The 18,599-nt window shown below is 32.4% G+C and overlaps 3 protein-coding genes across 4 annotated transcripts; 1 reads left to right on the forward strand and 2 right to left on the reverse strand.

The window, feature by feature from the left end:
• The first annotated feature begins 1,414 nt into the window (after positions 1 to 1,414).
• Positions 1,415 to 5,618, forward strand: LOC102665803 (remorin). 2 transcript variants are annotated; one of them, XM_006605483.4, is made up of 6 exons: positions 1,415 to 1,530; positions 1,977 to 2,071; positions 2,740 to 2,985; positions 3,469 to 3,847; positions 4,445 to 4,526; positions 5,130 to 5,618. In XM_006605483.4, the coding sequence occupies exons 1-6, from the start codon at positions 1,505 to 1,507 to the stop codon at positions 5,322 to 5,324; spliced, it is 1,023 nt and encodes a 340-aa protein (XP_006605546.1). In that variant the 5' UTR covers positions 1,415 to 1,504; the 3' UTR covers positions 5,325 to 5,618. The 2 variants fall into 2 exon arrangements, with proteins under 2 accessions (XP_006605546.1, XP_006605547.1); XM_006605484.3 differs by having other exon boundaries at positions 1,458 to 1,530; positions 1,997 to 2,071; positions 5,130 to 5,598.
• A 1,256-nt stretch (positions 5,619 to 6,874) lies between these two features.
• LOC100804187 (nodulin-related protein 1) lies at positions 6,875 to 7,684 on the reverse strand. The gene has a single exon (XM_003556632.5). The coding sequence runs from the start codon at positions 7,560 to 7,562 to the stop codon at positions 7,185 to 7,187; it is 378 nt and encodes a 125-aa protein (XP_003556680.1). The 5' UTR covers positions 7,563 to 7,684; the 3' UTR covers positions 6,875 to 7,184.
• Positions 7,685 to 11,466: 3,782 nt separating this feature from the next.
• On the reverse strand, positions 11,467 to 13,285 carry LOC102664916 (uncharacterized). Its single transcript, XM_006606579.1, has 5 exons — positions 13,180 to 13,285; positions 12,787 to 13,040; positions 12,505 to 12,716; positions 11,698 to 11,986; positions 11,467 to 11,607 (listed from the first exon to the last, which is right to left on the reverse strand). The coding sequence occupies exons 1-5, from the start codon at positions 13,283 to 13,285 to the stop codon at positions 11,467 to 11,469; spliced, it is 1,002 nt and encodes a 333-aa protein (XP_006606642.1).
• Between the last annotated feature and the right edge of the window lie 5,314 nt (positions 13,286 to 18,599).

An 18,599-nucleotide genomic window follows, 5' to 3' on the forward strand; every position in this document is an offset into this window, starting at 1 on the left:
AAAAGGAACAAATAAATTTTTTAAAAATATCTTATAATTAAAGAAAAAGGGACAACTTATTACAATACAAAAACACTAATTGATTCAATCCATTAATTTGTACCAATAATGCTAAGAAAGGCTATTAGAATTCAGTTTGTATAATTTTTTCAATAATTATATATCCTCATCGACTTTTTCAAAAACTAATATACTTGCTTTCTGAGATAATTTAATAAACTTTTATAGTTAATTAGAAAGCTCTCGTAGCTTCAAATTTATACAAAGTTGGTATAAAACCTTGGGAACAATCTTGTGATATCAATTGGTCAAACCGTAGTTAATGTGATGGAAAAGTTGCCCTCATGTATGCATGCATTCAAGTATAGGACTAACTTTATGCAAGCATCGGTAAATGCATTTATGTGTAGGTGCATCAATCTCATGCAGCAGCAGCAGTCAATTTTTCATTATATATATTTTTTTAAAAGAACATAGCATAAAGATCTGCAACACTTTCTGCCCAGGCTGCACATGTGATTACCTTTTAAAAATAGAGTAATATTTTGTTTTTTAAAAAAGGAGAACGTACTATTTAGTATATCACAAAATGTTTATAATAAAAAAAACTAACTCAATTGATTGAGTATAATATGTAAATTATATATTATAAATTTTTGATATTATTTTTAATTTTTACGGATAAAAATATATTTACAATAATCAAGGAGTTTAACTCAATTTGTTAAGTATGATGCGTAAATTATTATAAATTCTGACATTATTTTTTATTGTTACGAATAAAAAAAATTATTTACAATATATAATATATACATACTCGTATTTTTAATTTCTTTTCATTATATCATCTGTGTTATTATATCACAAACAGAGTAGTCTTTCTTTTTCTTTTCTTTGTTTCTCTATCATATGTCATAGAAAATGAAGTAGAAGTAGCAGTTTTCTTTTGAATATTTCACACGCACAACTAGTTATAGAACACATAAAAGCCCATCGGTCTTTCTCTCATGTCATGCATAGATCACAGATGCTAAAGTCTAAAGACATCATGGAATCAGTTGTTATTGATACTTTATTCCCTTTGGAACTTCCACAGGCTAATATGCATTAAATGTTCAAAGGACACAATTTATATTTAAAGGAAAAATCTGACATGTATAATTCTCTTTTTTCTTCTTCCTAGAAAATTTACTTTGATCTTTTACGAAATTTCAAATACTACGTATGAAAACTGTATTAAAAAATGTTGTCAAGAAAATCAATTAAGATCCCATGCTTAAAGGTAAGTTTCCAAGGAAGAAAAGAATACCTGTCTTCCCCCACAAGGCACTTAATTCGAGTTCCAAACCAGACAACACATGCAAAGTATATTTAACCTTGCTTGTCCTAGGTTTCTTCCCTTTCAAATAAGCACCAACCACTCTATGATTAGTTGATATTAACAAAGCATATTGCTAATAAAAGGGAAGCTAGAGATCAGAAAAACCTTATTTCTTCCTATAGAATGGAAACTTTAATGAAGCAGATAAGGTTAGCAATTCTTTCTTTCACCCTATAGCAATGTTGGATGGTAACATGCATGTATCATTTATTGTAATTTCCTCACCAGTCATATAAGTTAGGTGAATGGATCATTTTAATTACAATAAATGATACATGCACCTAAATTACCATGTAGGTTGAGCTGACAATATAGAGTTATTAATGTTATCAAGGCTAGTTTGCAATATTTGAATATCAATCATTTTGTGAACCTAGTGTCTGATCAAGAATATCATACGCTTTTGGCATTAGTATATAACTCAGAAGGGTTATACATTAAATTATCTTAATTTCTGTTTTACATAATCTTTTTCACATATTAGAGGTCTTTTAACTAGGCATTCTTATATGCATACAACAACAATAGGTGTATATTGTATATAGTAGTTTTTTGTTCCATAAACATTGTCTATATGCTGAAAACTTTTTGCTAGAACGAAATTAACTGGTGCAGAGGAGGGGAATAAAGCTGATCTAGGTGGGAGCAGGGATCAGAAAATTACAACACAGAAAATCCTGTCCTTCAAAGGTGATGTAATTAATTTTTCCATTGCAGGGTTTGTTAATTATAAGTAGTAATAGGCAACAAACAATATCATCAGGAAAGAGCTGAGAATGTGGGATATGGTGCCACATCTTTAACAGAATGAAATTAATCACATGTCTCTGATTTTGTCCTCTTTACATGTCCTCCAACAAAAAAATTAATAACAATTTAAAAAGTAATATTCTCTCTTAATTGTTAACTGTTTTAAGTTGAAAGGTTGTTTTTTAATTAGAACAGGAAATGCCACATGAAATTGGGACTAGGTGATTTAATACCATCTTTAACTAAGTTAAGGGGAAAAAGGAGGGAGAAAAAAAACATATTAAAGCTTTTTTATATATATAATCTTACAACAAGAAATTGGTTTCTGGATTATGAAAGAGAGTTTCTTACATCCTCAGGGCTCAAAGAACTTATTGGCTATTGTACATTGACTGATTTACATAGTTGATGTGACAAACTATAAGTATCATTAATAATTAAACTAGAAAAGTATTGAATAAAAAAAGCAATAGTTTATAAATGAAACATACAATTTATAAAGGGGAGCATATAAGAACTTCCAAGTGAAATTGTGAACACTTTGATGAGGCAGATAAAAGAATTAGCCAATCTGTTAATTAATAACCTCTAGTGAAAATTTTCTACAGATAAGAAAAAGGCTCAGAATTGGTTTCAGAGACAATTTTCAAGAAGCATGAGTCATGATTATGACGCAGAAATGGAGCATGCCACAGCAGTAGCTGCTGCTGCATTCGCAATTTTTTCACAAGAGGTTTCACAAATTCAACAACAAAAGAAAATGAGGGAGAAACCTTTGCCCAGGGGCAAAAGCAAGGTGGATGATCCAAAACCTCCGATTTCTCAGTTTGGAGGCACATCAAGGCAGTTCTCAGGTAGTTAAAGACATGAACACAACTAATCCAAAGGATTGGTACAATCCGTATTCAATTTTTACTGTATGCAAAATTCCCTTGACTCAATAACAATCACACATCGTGAAGGAGATTAATCTCCGACCTAAGACAAAACAAAAAAGACATGAACACAAAACATGAATCATAATAATACGACTAAATTATATTTACACCTCATTTTCTTTTAGATTACACAAAATCTTTGTATCTTTTCAATCTCTATTTTAATCTTTTTAGCTGTTTAAAAAAATTATAGTGACACCTATTAACCTCTTTAATTATTTGAAAAACACTGCATCTTGAGGATATTGTTGTAAAAGTTAAAAAAACCGGAGAAGTCTATCAAATTTCACAAGTTAAAATCCCAAGAAATATCAGTATAATTTACTCTAATCATTTATAGTCTCTTCGACACAATTGACACAATTATGATGAACTGCATCTGCAATGGTTCACATGCAGGGTCATTTAAACCCCCAAATGATCAAATTAACAATGCTACAATGGATTTAAAGAGGCCTGAAAAGACCATGACCCCACCATCAAGTTTTGGTGAAAAGGTGAAAAGTAGCACTGATGGTAAAAAACCTGAGATCCAAGCCCCAAAAAGGATTCCAACTTTTGGTGATGAGGACTTGGTCAACACTGGTGAAATAAAACCTGAGACCCTACAATTACCAAGAGTTCCTCCACCAGTTCATCAGCAAATGCCTTTAAAGCCGTCACCACCTCGGCCACCATCACCACCGCCACCGATCAGGCCGACTTCAGCAAGACCAGGTGCCAATGAAACAAAAGCTGATGCCTGGGAGAGGGAGGAGCTGGAGAAGATCAAAGAAAGGTATATATACTTATCTTATCACTGTTATATGATTGGATAGAATGAAAAAAATAAAAAAAAAAAAGAAATTAAGAAAAAATATTTAAATTAAAATAGTAGATAAAAGTGGGATCTATACCAAAAAATTTTAACTTTCTACCCATTTTTTTCTTCCTCCCAAACCTAGGTTTGGATATTTTTGAAAAATTCAAACCAAATCAAACTGATTCACTTTTTGAATAAAAACAGTGCAACATAAATAACTTTAATTCAAAATCAATTCTAATCAGAATTAGTTTAATTGAAAATCAAAATTGCAAACATTCACCTCAACAGACACTTAAAGTAGTTTCTAAATTTACGTTAAAAACTAGTTAATTGGTGTGATTTGGTTCATTTGGTTATTTTGCACTCTCCCATTTATCGGTTGTTTTGAGTTGACATTCTAGCAAAGAAACCATTCTCAATCAGGACTTGAATAAGTGCTTTCTGAATTTAAAGCGCGTATACCCTCTATATTTTTCTTCCCTAATACAAAAATAACACTCCAGTAAAATTAAAAAAATAAAATAAAATTCAATCAGGTCATTTTTCATTCATGCATTTCATAATTGTCAGCTACGAGAAGTTGCTGGAAACGATAGATTCATGGGAAAAGAGGAAGAAGGCGAAAGCAATACGCAAGCTAAATAAGCATCAGGTGAGGTTTTCTCCCTCAACTCCACAACATATTCATGCTTAATTAAAATTATATGTTCAAATGTAGTGCTTACAGTTTAATTTTGACATGTAAATTTTTTAATACCATAAATTAATAAGAAATCTTTTTAAACCTAATTTGTATAGTGACTATCATAAAAGTTTAATAATTTTATCATTCATGTAAATTGATATAATATTATATTATTTTTGACAAAACTTATTAAAAAATTAGTTAAAAGTTAAAAAACTAACTGATAATGAAAAACTGAAGCTGAAAAATTAGCATATTAAACAATAAGTGTTTAATAAAATTAATTGTTGAAGCAGTTGAAAAGTATAAAATGACATATAAATAATAAAATCATGATTTATTTAAAAAAAATAACAAGAAAAATAAATAAATATATTAAGAATAAAAGTAAAAGAAAATATAAAAAGTTAAATGTTAGATGATAGAGTTTTAAAAAATGTTATTTCAATTTCAAAAAATACTAAAAATTATTAAAAAAGTTTGTTTATCAAACAATCAAATAACTTTTTCTATTGGTGTATTTGTATTGAATTCTACTACTTAATTATTGAATATTTATGAAACATGCAGCATAGTGAAAGTGAGCGGAAAAGGGCGAAAGTGTTGAAGAATTATCAAGATAAGATGAACTATATAAGTCAAATTGCAGGGGGAGCAAGAGCACAAGCAGAGGAAAGACGAAGGAATGAAGTGCTCAAAGCAAAAGAGAAGGCAAATATAATTAGAACAACAGGCAAAATTCCAGGGCCATGCTCTTGCTTCTAACAACAACAAATATATTTGTACATATTACATAACTGAGTTTGGGTATAACAAAAAGGAATATGTAATTATTTGTTTTATAATTCTAAGGTTTCTAACTGTACAACTCTCAGTACTCATTTGTAGCGGGATAATTTTCCATTTTATATGAAAAAAAGGAAAGGAGGGGAAAAATATTCTGTAAAACTGAACACATGTGGAGCTAAATTTGGTGTAAATTAGTTCCTGTTTTCTTGATTTCTTTGGAGTTTGATTACCACACTTTATGAATGAGACAAATTAATTTCTATCCATAAAGCTAAACTTTGATTAGTGGAGAAGGGAGTTTTAGGTGAACAAAATAGTTTAAAATCTCTACTTTTATAATTTTCTAAAATAAAAAATTGTTTGATTTTATCTACTGTGTAGAGGTAATTAGTATCAAAGTGTGGGGTTGATGGACTAATAATGGGTTATTAAAAAAATTTAACTAACTTAACCGGCCCCAAATGTACAACACTCTTTTTTAACTTATTCTCTTTTATTGAATGAAATTCATGTAAGAAGTCTGTTGTGTATGGTAAAGAAGTGTGAAAAAGAATAAAAAGAGTGAAAAAGAGATTAAATATTTTAATTGAAGTGGTTGGGAAATAAGAAAAAAAATACAAATTTACCAAAATTCCATTTTACCCTAACACAAAAAAATAATATTTCTAGCGACTCTTTGATATGAAAACATTATTTTTATATAATTTAAAGACATATATAATTGATTGTGCAATGCAATGGCATAATCGATCATATGCCTCGTTAATCTGTTTGCTGGATTGAAGGCAAATAATAGATTATGCAAATGGCATAGGCAGAGGACACATGAAAGCAATTTACAAAAACAGTGAAGATAATTGATTATAGGATCAGCATAATTGACTATGACACATATTTGCAACCTGATTTCATGCTTCGGTGGCAATTAGTAGCACGAGCGCATGAGGGTTAATTTGGGCAACTCGTGAAAAAAGAGGAGTCAGAGTTACTTTTACTATTTATTAATTTCATACTCTATCACCTCTTTTTTTAGATGAAAGTAGCTAGGGTGGCTCAAAATTGCGTGAGACCCACCAACTTTTAAAAACTTTCCACTGAGTTTCACCTCTGAAAAATGATCATTACTTTCAACTGGGTCTCAAAATTGCGTGAGACCCATACGCATATGAAATAAGACTAACAAGAAAGTTCAATAATAATAATAAAAAAAAATTAACAAGAAAGTGTGTTAGAGAAAAATACTTTTTTTAGAAGAAGAGAAAAATACTTGAAAGCCAGTTCCTTAATTATTCCTTTCTTGTACGAAAGATAATGAGATTCTAAACGTCCATATCATATTCTCATACCTCAATACATGAATTTGAGGATACTTTATAAGAGAAGAAACTTCGACACAATTCAACATTAACATCATAGTTATATACATACACAAGACAAGGGAAGCAAGTACTTAGCTAAAAGGAAACCAGCCGGAAGTACTCTTGTTTGGAATTAGAATTAAGAGAACGAACAAAAGTCACTAACTCTACAAAGTACAATCACCAAATCATATTTATTCAACTTACATCACATAAGAACAACAGCAGCAACAGCACTAGAACTAGAAGTGAGAAATTAAAGACTTCTTTTTTTACAATAACAAGATTTGAATCCTTAATTTGATATGCATATTATCCAAATCTCACTGCCACTAGACCTAAAACGAAAAGTTAAAAGACTTTTTTTTACAGAATCTGATACCTCGTCCATATTATTCAAATCCCACAACAAGGTAAAAAAAAAACAATCAATGGTTTTATTTAATTGATAGCTGAAATTAGTAGTACTGCTCTTGAACTACTTTTTGAAGAAGCCTCCAGCCAAGTTTGCAAGACCACCTAACCCACCACCACCACCACCACCACCACTTTCCTCACCTTTTGACTCTGCAGGCTGAGAAGGAGCACCACCACCACCACCCTGGTAATTATGTAGATAATCAGCAGCCTTGTCAACATATTGCCCTATGCCTTGTTTGTCATCAAGCTTTGCATACTTCCCCGCCGCGTCGAGAAGATCACCCGCGGCGTCCGCCAACTTTGCCTTGTCCACCTTGTCGCTCTCCCTCTTTAGGGCGGACTGCGCCGCCTCCGCCACCAGCTTCGCGCTCGCGATGAGCTCGGTGGTCGACTGCTCGCTGGGTGGCTTAATGTTATGGGATTCTTCGGAAGCCATTGATACAATGTTACTTGCTTATTGCAGCTTTTGAGAGAACTGTTCTGTGTTATTTATAGATGTCACTATGATATTAGTATAAAAGTGTATCTTTCAAATAATAATAAATTTTATATTTAATTATTTATTTACTTGTTATAGTTTTTAAATTTATCTTTTTTAATTCTTAAATGAATTTTTTAGTTTACATTTTAATTATTAAAAAATAGATATTTGTTGTTAAAAGTTAAAAAAATTTAATAATATTATTCTTTTAAGGATTAAAATGTAAAAGAATTAAAAAATTTACTTATAGGACTAAAAACTTAGTTACTATCAGGAAAAAGAATAAATTTAAAAATTATAAGAAGTAAGTCTTGGTAAGGACTTTCAACACATAAGATGAATATATTTTTTTTTATAAAAAAAAAAGCAATTAGGATTCAGAGGTGGACCAAGTGAGGTGGGAGAGATTCTGTGAAAGAAATATCAGTGAAATTTGTGTGGTGCAAGATATGTGGTTCTGGCTTATGCCCTTATCTGTTTTGAGCATTAACACATGTCGTGTGGTACTGTTTACTTTGAGTGTCGGCAAAACCTTGTTGCATTCTGAGCTTATTGAGCAATGACTTCCACGGCCGTGTCTAAAAAATTTGCGACCTTGGACAATTTTTTTTATACAAATATAATATATATCATTATTTATTATACTAATATTCTAATTTTACAAATTCTGTAGCAATACCAGTATATTTAATATTATTTAGATGTAATTGATTTATCATTTTTTCATCGATTGAACTAATTTTGTATCTTTTTACAAATAGTAACAAATTTATTAAGATTGAATCAATTTTTTAAACTTTTTCTTTATTTTTTAAAATCAAATTTATAATTTTTATTTGAAATTCTCTATCACGAAAAACATATAATATAATAAAATAAAAGGAAATAATAAAGTATTTAAATAAAATAACTTTTCAAAGTAAACAAAAATAAGAAAATAAAAAAAAAAGCTTTTATTTGCATAATGATTTTACAAAACTGTAAACAAATAAAATTAATTGTATTCAATCGATTCCAATTTTATAGGTACATTAAAATAGCTTTTGGTTTTCTCAATTAATTTTGGTATTGAAATAATGACAATATTATCTTACACGAATAAGTATTAATCAATTATGATAGTTATTTTAATTGAATTTACAATCATTTATATGATACTAAGGATAAATTCTTTTAAAAAAATATACTAAGACTAAATCTACTATGAATAATAATTAATGCCAAAAACAATAATTATTATGAGTTATATAAAGTATATACTAATAGTTGAAAAAAATATGAAATACGAAATATTTACTTTGTCAGAGACGATTTGACTCATTTTCATGAGAATCATAAACCTATATTAAGCTAATATTTTCTTCTTAATATGGTGTAATCCATATTCGACATCAGAATTTAAATATTGAATAACTTAAGACACATACGTCACTTTAGTTCTTGTACTTGTGCTGCCCGTTGTTGTAAGACATTGTGATTGCTTGATATATAACGGTTGAAGATTTGCAGTTGGGTGCGGAAACCGATTTTCCACTTAATTATTAAATTCTGCATTAGGCACACTATAGTCCAAGTAAGACGGTATTATTTCAGCCAAGTTGCAAATTAATGAACAATGGTGCATCTTGCTTGGATTTACGTCTAAGAATGGCAAAATTGTAAAATTGATCCCCATTTTATTTCTAATTTTAAATTTGGTCTCCCAGTTTTTTAATTCATGAATTTCGTCATCCTATTTTGTAAAATCTTACAATGTTGGTCCCACATGTCACAATTGGACGTTGACCATTAGGCAGTGATGTTGACTGTCATGTGTCAACGTTTGGTAGGTCATTGAAACAATTGACGATCTTTAACCCGCAGTGATAATTTTTTTTTTTAACGGTGAAGGAAACCCTAAAAGCCACAACTTGAGAAATCCCTAACCCTAAAATTGTCTGCAGCGATTTCGTCCTCGTGGTCATCGAAGCAGCAACCTAGTGTTGTTTGTGGCTAGGTGGTCGGCGTCGCTGCGTCGTCGTCCTAGTGAAGGTTTTGGTGTCGTCCCTAAAACCCAGTGTTTGGGTGCCATCCGTAAACCTCAGCATGGAAAGGAGTTCCTCATCGTACACCTCGGAGGCCCGAAGTCGCGTGGTGTGTTTGTGTAACGTAGAGGCTCCACTGGTAACATCGTGGATCGAGGATAATCCAAGGAAGCATTTTTATGGTTGTGGTCTATACAAGGTAAGGAATAATTTGGTAGGTCAGATGTTATAGTTTATTTGTTGATTCTTTTTGGTTATTTTGGGTATGTAGGTTACAGGTAGGAAATGGTGTAATTATTTTGAGTGGCACGATCCAGTTGCCAACATTTGTCAGAAGAAGATCATTGTAACATTGATGAAGAAGGTTGATGAATTGAAATTGAGGGAAAAGGATTTGCAAACCAAGATGAGTGACATGAAGATGAAGGGAAAATTTTTAGGGATTGTATTGGTTTTTTCTTGGGTCTGTGTTTGGTTGTTATTGTTTTTATTGTGTAGCAGAGGAATGTAATTTCATAATGTAGTAGGAGAATGTAATTTGACAATGTAGTAGCAGGGGAATGTAATTGGCTGTTGGTGTTTTTTTTGCTGGGTCTCTGCAAATGGTAGTAATTTGGCACCATTATGTTGTTTATTTAGGAAGAAAGTAATGGTGATAATTTGGTTTTTTGTAATCTGTAGATTGCAATTGTTGAATTGTTCAATGGCTATGTTAATGAAAGAAGATTTTATGGGTGTTCAAATTTGGTATTAATTTTATATTCAACTTTGAAATATGTTTTGACTGAAATATGACTAAGTTTGTTTAGCCACTTTGTCTTGAGAATTTAAGCTTGTGTCAAGGTTTTCATGTGTTTGGTTGTGACTGAAATATTCCTCAATCTACAATGACGTCTTGTGAATGTTGTGAAATTAAGTCTTGTGACTTGAGTTTCAGTGATGGTGTTAAATAGGAACCAAAGTTGTTAATATTGGTTTAGCATTCTTCATAAGCAATGATGGTTGTCGGTCACTTTTCCGGGCCGGGATCGATAGATAAGTGGAAGTCATAAAAAAAAGATCTTTCTCTTCGCACCTAAGATCAAGAGGAAGGGTAGCTTAGGAATTAGAGATTCTTATGAAGCAAGAAAAGGGATGCGCTTTCGCGCTAGTCGCTCATCCGCAAACCAATCCAAATCCTCAGGTGTGTGCCGAGAGGGATGAATTCTGGTTAACAAAAAATGTGGTTCTTAACATAAGCTTGTAGAGTGTAGACTCATTCCTTAACTAGGAAACATGAACAAAATGAATTACAATGATGATTATTTTTGGAGCTTCATCACAAATTTCACTAAATTGTTAGATTTGTAATATCCCACGAGATTTGTAGTATCACCATATTGCAAAAAACAAGGCAGCTATAATAGTGTAATAAACTTCAGAGATTTGTGTTGACTACATTTGTAGATGAGACCATAATTGTTTGATATTGTTCAAACTTTAATTAGAGCAAATGCTAAAAACTTAATGACTGCATTACAAAGCCTCCTTAATGAACATAGATAGAAAAGCAAGTTCCAAAATGAAAATGGGGTAAACAAAATGAAAACAAGCCAGATATAACATTGTAATAAACTTCAGAGATTTGTCTTGACTACATTTATAGATGAGGTCATAATTGTTTGATATTGTTCAGACTTTAATTACAACAAATGCTAAAAACTTAATGAGTGCATTACAAAGCCTCCTCATTGAACATAGACACAAAACCAAGTTCCAAAATGAAAATAGGCTAAACAAAATGAAAACAAGCTAGCTATAACATTGTTGTGCCCAAGTACTCCTAGTCTGCTCCCTTAGCTGATTCGTGATTGTTGTGTTTCGTTGGTGATGTCACCTCCTTGATGTGCTGTAGATGTGGTCTGACTTGTGGTGAAAGCATTCTTTTGTTTCTTCGTTACAACAGGGGTGGGACATGGTGCTTGTCTCTTCAAGTTCTGTCAATATTTAACACAAATATTATAAGAATGGTGAAGGTAAGAAATTGTGGTAAATGAAATGTAAAACAGTTATTGAAGGCAAATTACCTTATTGCCCCCTTTTGGAATGCTCCTATCTGTAGATGTCTTTCCTTTACATGTCCTTTTGTTGTGACCAATTTTGCGACATTTTTTACAAACTACTGATTTTGCTTGTCTTGCCAAGTTGGACCTCTTGGTAAACTCATCATTTTTCTTGTTCCTTGCTTTCTTTGGTCGTCCAGGAGCTCTCCTCATCATTGGTGGAAGCATCACTGGTGTTTGTAAAGGAGGCCATAAGTTGGGTTCATTACATGGGTAGACAATAAATGAATACATCGTTAGCACAGTAGATTTCCTGCCAAATGCAACAAGTAAACATATTCAATTCAAAACAAGTATTGCAAAACAATAAGAAGATGACTGAATGGAATTACAGAAAACAACATCTGTAATAAGAATTAACACTAAGTTCTGGTTCAACACCATTGATCCAGTTAGCTCCCACTTTCTACAAGAACATTTCTATTTTTTAAGATTCACAACAAATTTTTCCATGCCCTTTGACACCTCAAACAAAGATAAATCAGCATCACCACACCAATGTGCCCACCATGCTTCACATGCTTTTTTTTATTTTTTTTCAATGATTTGCTAAATTTTGGGACAGATTGAACCCTCATAGCTCATGAGGATAGTCCTCAGCTTCACAATTTTGGACCTTATGTAAAATCAGATTCCCTCAAGTAGAGTAATAATTGGTTTATCTTTGTACTCCATTTTACATTGTTGAATGCCTCACACATGTTATTCACTTGCAAATCACATTTTGTGTTTACCTTAAAGGCAGATCTTGTCCAAGCAGCAGGGTTTCACCTTTCCAAATCCTTCCAAGCTTCTACATCATAACTTTTAATCTGCACCATGGCCTTTTCCCAATCGGGGGTAATTGTTGCTTGAGCTGCCATCCACATCAACTCTTTCATGTGTGCTCCCGGATACTTCTTCTTCCAATTACCATACAAATGTTTGACACACAGTCGATGTTCCTTGTCTTCGCCAAGCTCCTTGATGATCTCAACCAACCCCTGAAAAAACAATGCATAAATTAAATGAAAGCCCCAATTTGAAACCACTTCCAATAAAATAAATATTTACCTTTTGTTGGTCAGAAATGAAAGCCCAAAATCCTTCCTGAATACCATCTAAGTCAGCTATCAAGAGATCAATAAACCACTTCCAAGATGAATAATTTTTAGATTCCACTATAGCATAAGCAAGAGGAAACATTTGATTGTTTTCATCTTTACCTACTACAGACAACAATTGCCCACCAAATTCTCCTTTCAAAAAGCACCCATCCAAACCAATCAAAGGCCTGCAAGTTGTTACAAATGCACTCTTACAAGCCTCTAGGCAGACATACATATGTTCAAACACAGGACCATGAGGAGTTAAGTCACATTTGATCTTCACAGTGTTGTTCTTTGTTTTTTTCTATTAGCTTTGTAACATAACTTCTTAAATGTTTATACTAATCTCTGGTTGCACCTTCAATCTTTTCCATTGCCTTAACCTTTGTTCTGTATGCCTGATCCATACTCAATCTGAATCCCCACTTTTCTACAGCATAAGCAACTAAGGCTTTTAGCTTCATGTCGAGACTATGCATTAATAATGACATCAACCTTTTTTGCAACCCACTCAGGTGTAGTCCAACTGTTTGTGGCAGTTCTAAAGCAACAATGGTCTTCTTTGAATGTCACTACCTTCCAATAAGTGGCTTGAATGGACTTGCTCACCCGTAAGTAGAAGGGATAACCCTTTTGTTTACAGATTGCAATAACCCTCTTCTTGTCATTTTTTTTAATCTTCAAATTCTTCTTAGAAATTACAGCAAAGGTCTTGATAGCCTCTAGAATTTGTTTCTTACTACTGAATTGTAACCCAACCTCAAACTTGACATCTTCATCATTTTTAGGCACCTTAAAACGAGGAAATCTAACTTTTTGGGGACCTTCATCTTCACTTCCAGGTGGAGTATCCAACTCATCAGAATATCCACCTTCATCAGCAAAATCACAATTTATTGAGTCTACTTTATTAGTATCAAATGTGGGGTCAATACTTTGACTAAATGTCTCAAAGTCCAACCATGCTGTCCAATCCGAGCTTTCTTCAAAGTCACTATTTGAAACTTCACTACAGTTGTTGCTATCATTATCATCTTCATCAGCCCCAACATCATCATCATCAGTTTCTTTAGCCCTCACATCATCATCATCTGCCTCAGCCCCAACATCATCAACATCCACACCCTCAACAACAACCTCCATCTCACCTACAACACCAGCCTCATCTTCACCTTGCACCTCAACCTCCACAAAACCTTCCTCATCAAGCTGAACCTCAGCTTCCACCTGAACCTCACCCTCATCTTCACCCTCCACAACTGGTTCAGCCTCCACTCCATCAATTACAACAACCTCATCTCCCTTAAAATCATTCAACTTTTTTTTAGATTTTTCAAACACCCCCTCTTCCACATACACTTCAACCACATCAAACCCAAAAACATCTTCAGCCAATTACAAAATATTAGAGTCACAATTAAGTTGCTTCAACCCTCTGCAAAGTGCTTTTTGGGGGTGCTTGTACCATAAGCACTTGAATGCTTTGTACCCAATAGACTTAATCACCTTCCTCAAGTCAATATACGACATAGTATCCACATCCCAACCCCATTCTTCTTCAACGATCTCACTATTGACATACACAGTTGATGACTTATAAATAAACATCCCTCCATGGTGAATCTTTAACCTCACTATTTGTTCTTCGGTTGGCCTGCAAAAAACACGAACGACAACAAAGCACAAAAAATTAATCAAAACAACACCCACCACCAAAGGTTTTTAGAACAAAACAAAAACAAAAGCCAAAATCGGGACCACCACAAAAAAAAAAACCAATATTCATGTTTCCAGCTCAACACATAAGGGACCACCACAACAAAAAAAAAATTAAAACACAAACCCCGTCAAACACAAAATCGAGACCACATCACCAACAAACACATAATGGACCAACACAACAAAAAAAACCACTAAAGACCTCGTGGACCCCAAAATCTCAACACAAATAGACAAAACTATTCGTACACGACCACCACCAACAAACCCCACACAAATAGACAAAACTATCCACACACAACCACCACACAAATACACAAAACCACTCTCTGGACCACACAAACAAACAAACCCCACAAATAACATAACTTACTTGAAAACAAAAGCCGCATCCATGTTCCTCTGACGTTTAACAATGATTCTTCACGCACACCACAACCACCAACAAACACGAACGGCGAAACCTTCAGGCACGGGATTGCGGTTTACGGGATAGCGGTTCCAAAAACCAAGCTTTAGGGTTGGGGTAAAAAACATAGAAGGTAAAAAATCACATACCTTTTTACGTGTCTATCAGACATTGACATGTGACAGTCAACGTCAGTGCCTAACGATCAATGTCCAATTGTGACATGTGGAACCAACATTGCAAGATTTTACAAAATAGGAGGACGAAATTCGTGAATTAAAAAACTGGGGGACCAAATCCGAAACTGCAGATAAAGTGGGGGACAAATTTTGCAATTTTGCCTCTAAGAATTATAGCAATGTTTAAAGTGAAATTATTGATACGACTACACTCTTTTTTTGGTAGGTAGAGATAATAAATAAAAAATAAAATGAAGAAAAAGTTTTTTTTATGTGGTACTATTTAATTTAACAGAAAATAATTTTTTTCTATCTTGATATTTGTTTAAATAAAAAATTAAGAAGTACATTATTAACTATAAAAATATTTATTTATTTTTGTAGAAATTTTTTGATAGATTTTCATTTTATCAATTTATTTGCTTGTAATTTTGGGTGAACTTTTATTTTATTTATAAATATTTGATCTTAACTTTAACTTGTTTTCCTTATCCTCTGACCTACGAAGAGAAGAATCTTTACATAAGTTAAAATAATTTTTAATACGTTCGTTAATAAAATATTATCGAAGATTCAGAATAATTAATATTAGATCATTCTATTTTAATTAATTCATTGTTTAGATTTTATTAATGCAATCTCTTTTTTACCTGACTTCATTGGTGAAATAGTTTAAATTTTACCGGAAAATATTAGTTATTAATTGTTAATCTTTTTATTAGTGGAAGAATTGAATCTGTATTTTTTTTTTATCATTCAACCAACCTTATCACTTCAGTCCAGTGGTGAAATAGTTTGTCTCTTGACAAAAAAAAATTATTGCCAAATAAAAATTGTCCATGCCTTAAATCATAATTGTTTATATAAGCCTTTTGCAGGTAAAAATGAAATACTTTGTTACAATATTGACTATGTGGATTTGCTTTAAAAATGAGCATATCAATGAAAAATTTTATGAAGATGGTTTTATTTAATATATTTTTATATCTAAAATTTATATAATTTTTTATAATGTTATTGAATATACAAAATATTAACTGTTTGTTTATTTGTATGCACAGTTACTATGATTATGTTAAATATACAAAATATTAAAATATAAAAAATTATAAAAAATTTAAATATACAAAATATTTTAGATTTCACATTATTCAAAAATTACATAAAATTTTTAAAATAAAAAATATTTAAAAATATATAACATATTAAATAAAATCATATAAAAAATATATACAATATATTAAATAAAACTAATAACAAGTGAAATTAAAAACATTAAATAAAATAATTTACAATTTTTAAAAAAAATTGAAAACAAAATAAAAAAGAAAATACTAAGTAAATAAAAATTATAAAATTAAAAACTTTATACGTAAAAAAAAAAAACTTGTTACGACTTCAAAGTCGTAGAAATAAAAAAAGATACAAAACTTACGACTTTGAAGTCGTAAATGAAAAAAATTGAACTGAAGTCGTAAAATTATTTATTACTTCAGTGGAAAAAAAATTATAAGTCGTAACACCTATGACAACTTACTCCTTTTTGGGAAATAATTTAAAAAGGACCCCCTTATGGAAAAAACGGAAAAAAGAATTACCCCCAACCGGTAAAAAAATGATTTAAGATCATAAAGGGATGTCATGGGTCTATCGATTTCATTGAAACTTGATGACATAGGCTGATTGTTAGTTGTTATTTACGACTATCTTTTGTATTGAAAAGTTTCATGAAATTTATATCTTTTCCCCAATTTATGGTTCTTTTTGTAGGTTTGTACATATTTTTATGTTTAGTTTAATTTCACTCAGTAGATATTCCCAATATTGTGAATTAATGTGGTTCAACTTCAGTTTTAGGCTATAGGATGAAGAAGAAGGTTGAAGCAGTTGGTGTCTCGCTAAGCGAGGCATATGCGCTTTGCGAGTAACATTCGCTAAGCTTTGCACTCAGCTCGCTTAGCGAGTTGGGAGAATCTGGAAGAGAATCTATCATTCATGCACACGCCCAACGTGCCATCAGCTCGCTCAGCGAGTCATTTGTCTCTTCTCGCGCTCAGTGCGCCCAGCTCGCTAAGCGAAAATTCACTAACTCACACTTAGCGAGAAAATGGCGCTAAGCGAGCCTTCAGGATCAAAAAGCCCTTAAAAGATTGAAGTTGGCGAAAAATGAGGGAAAAGACGTAACAGGGCCGAAAAACAAAGCAAGAGAGAAGAGCTTGGACGAAAAGCCTCAGCCTTTGAGAGATTCTGAGTTTAGGAGTGATTATTAGGTTTTTAGAGGTGGAGGAGACATCCCCACCACTTTGTAATCTTAATTATCCTTCAAAACCCTGTTCTTGGGCTGAAATGTGCTAACTTGCAATGGAAGGCTAAATCTCTTGTTGGGGATTTCTGCTGAACTTTGATGTAAAATCCTTTACTATCTATTTAAAGTTGTTTTTGTGTTCATTGCTTTTATCCGCACTTAATTCTTGCATGTTTGCGGCTTGATCACTCATTTGTGTGTAAAGTTAGGATTTTTAGCATTGGAAAGTGTTTTAAATCCTTAGAACTGGATAGAGCGGACTAGAGAACTGTATGTCTGGACACAGAGTGCAGGGGTTTAGTTTATATTATGTCGTAATCTTAATGCAACTTGTTTAAGCTAATTTCAACGAGGTATCTAGAACGATGTCTAGATAGAGTTAGGCCCATTCACTCGAGGGATCCTGGTTTGGGTAGTTGTTTTCAGCATAGAACACAAAAAACAACCTTGAATAGAGAAAGATACTTAATAACATCAAGTAGGTTCAGTAGAAAGACCCAACATTTTTAATCATCTGTTTATCTCTCACCTTTAAATAGTTAATTTTGTAGTTAAATTAGAACTATAGGCACAACTTCTTTTTATATTTACTGGCTTTATACAAATGTTTACCTACTGAATGAATGCTCTCTGAATGAAACAAGTTCCCTGTGATTCGATACCCGGTTCTTACCGTTTTATACTACTTGCACGACTCAATACACTTGCTGATTAGTATCACAATTGAGAGAGGGCAAGCAAGTTTTTGGCAAGTATAGTTCAGTTGTAGACATTTATTCTTTATTCTTTGATTAATTTTTGTGTGAATAGTTAGTTGAAATTTATTCTTCTCTTGATTTGGTTAACTGCTACTCTTGTTAGTGTTTTGTATGTGAGGTAACCCTTCTACAGGTGATTTAGCTCCATTGAATTTGGAGATAGAAACTACTTGTAGGAGGAACAACGCAGAGAGAAAAAGAAAAATTTTGCAGGACAGGACAACACAACTAGGTCCGAAGGAAGCTCAATCTTCTTAGTCATCTTCTATCTTTCCAAAGCCAAGAGAATCAGAAGTAGGTGCATTTGAGGCTAATATCATGGCTGAAGATCAACCTAGGAGGGTTACTCTTGAGGATTACTCTAGCTCAACCGTGCCGCAATTCTTCACAAGTATAGCGCGGCTGGAA

Source organism: Glycine max, chromosome 20, assembly GCF_000004515.6.
Source record: "Glycine max cultivar Williams 82 chromosome 20, Glycine_max_v4.0, whole genome shotgun sequence".
Classification (NCBI taxonomy): domain Eukaryota; kingdom Viridiplantae; phylum Streptophyta; class Magnoliopsida; order Fabales; family Fabaceae; genus Glycine; species Glycine max.

Coding starts and splice junctions, on each gene's coding strand:
- LOC102665803 (XM_006605483.4), top strand. CDS start 1,505: ATGGAAACTTTAATGAAGCAGATAAG. Junction 3,848..4,444: donor CTGGAGAAGATCAAAGAAAG/GTATATATACTT, acceptor CATAATTGTCAG/CTACGAGAAGTTGCTGGAAA. Junction 4,527..5,129: donor GCAAGCTAAATAAGCATCAG/GTGAGGTTTTCT, acceptor TGAAACATGCAG/CATAGTGAAAGTGAGCGGAA.
- LOC100804187 (XM_003556632.5), bottom strand. CDS start 7,562: ATGGCTTCCGAAGAATCCCATAACATTAAGCCACCCAGCGAGCAGTCG.
- LOC102664916 (XM_006606579.1), bottom strand. CDS start 13,285: ATGAAGCTAAAAGCCTTAGTTGCTTATGCTGTAGAAAAGTGGGGATTC. Junction 13,041..13,179: donor GGCAATGGAAAAGATTGAAG/GTGCAACCAGAG, acceptor ATGTCTGCCTAG/AGGCTTGTAAGAGTGCATTT. Junction 11,987..12,504: donor GCTTGGAAGGATTTGGAAAG/GTGAAACCCTGC, acceptor TGCATTTGGCAG/GAAATCTACTGTGCTAACGA.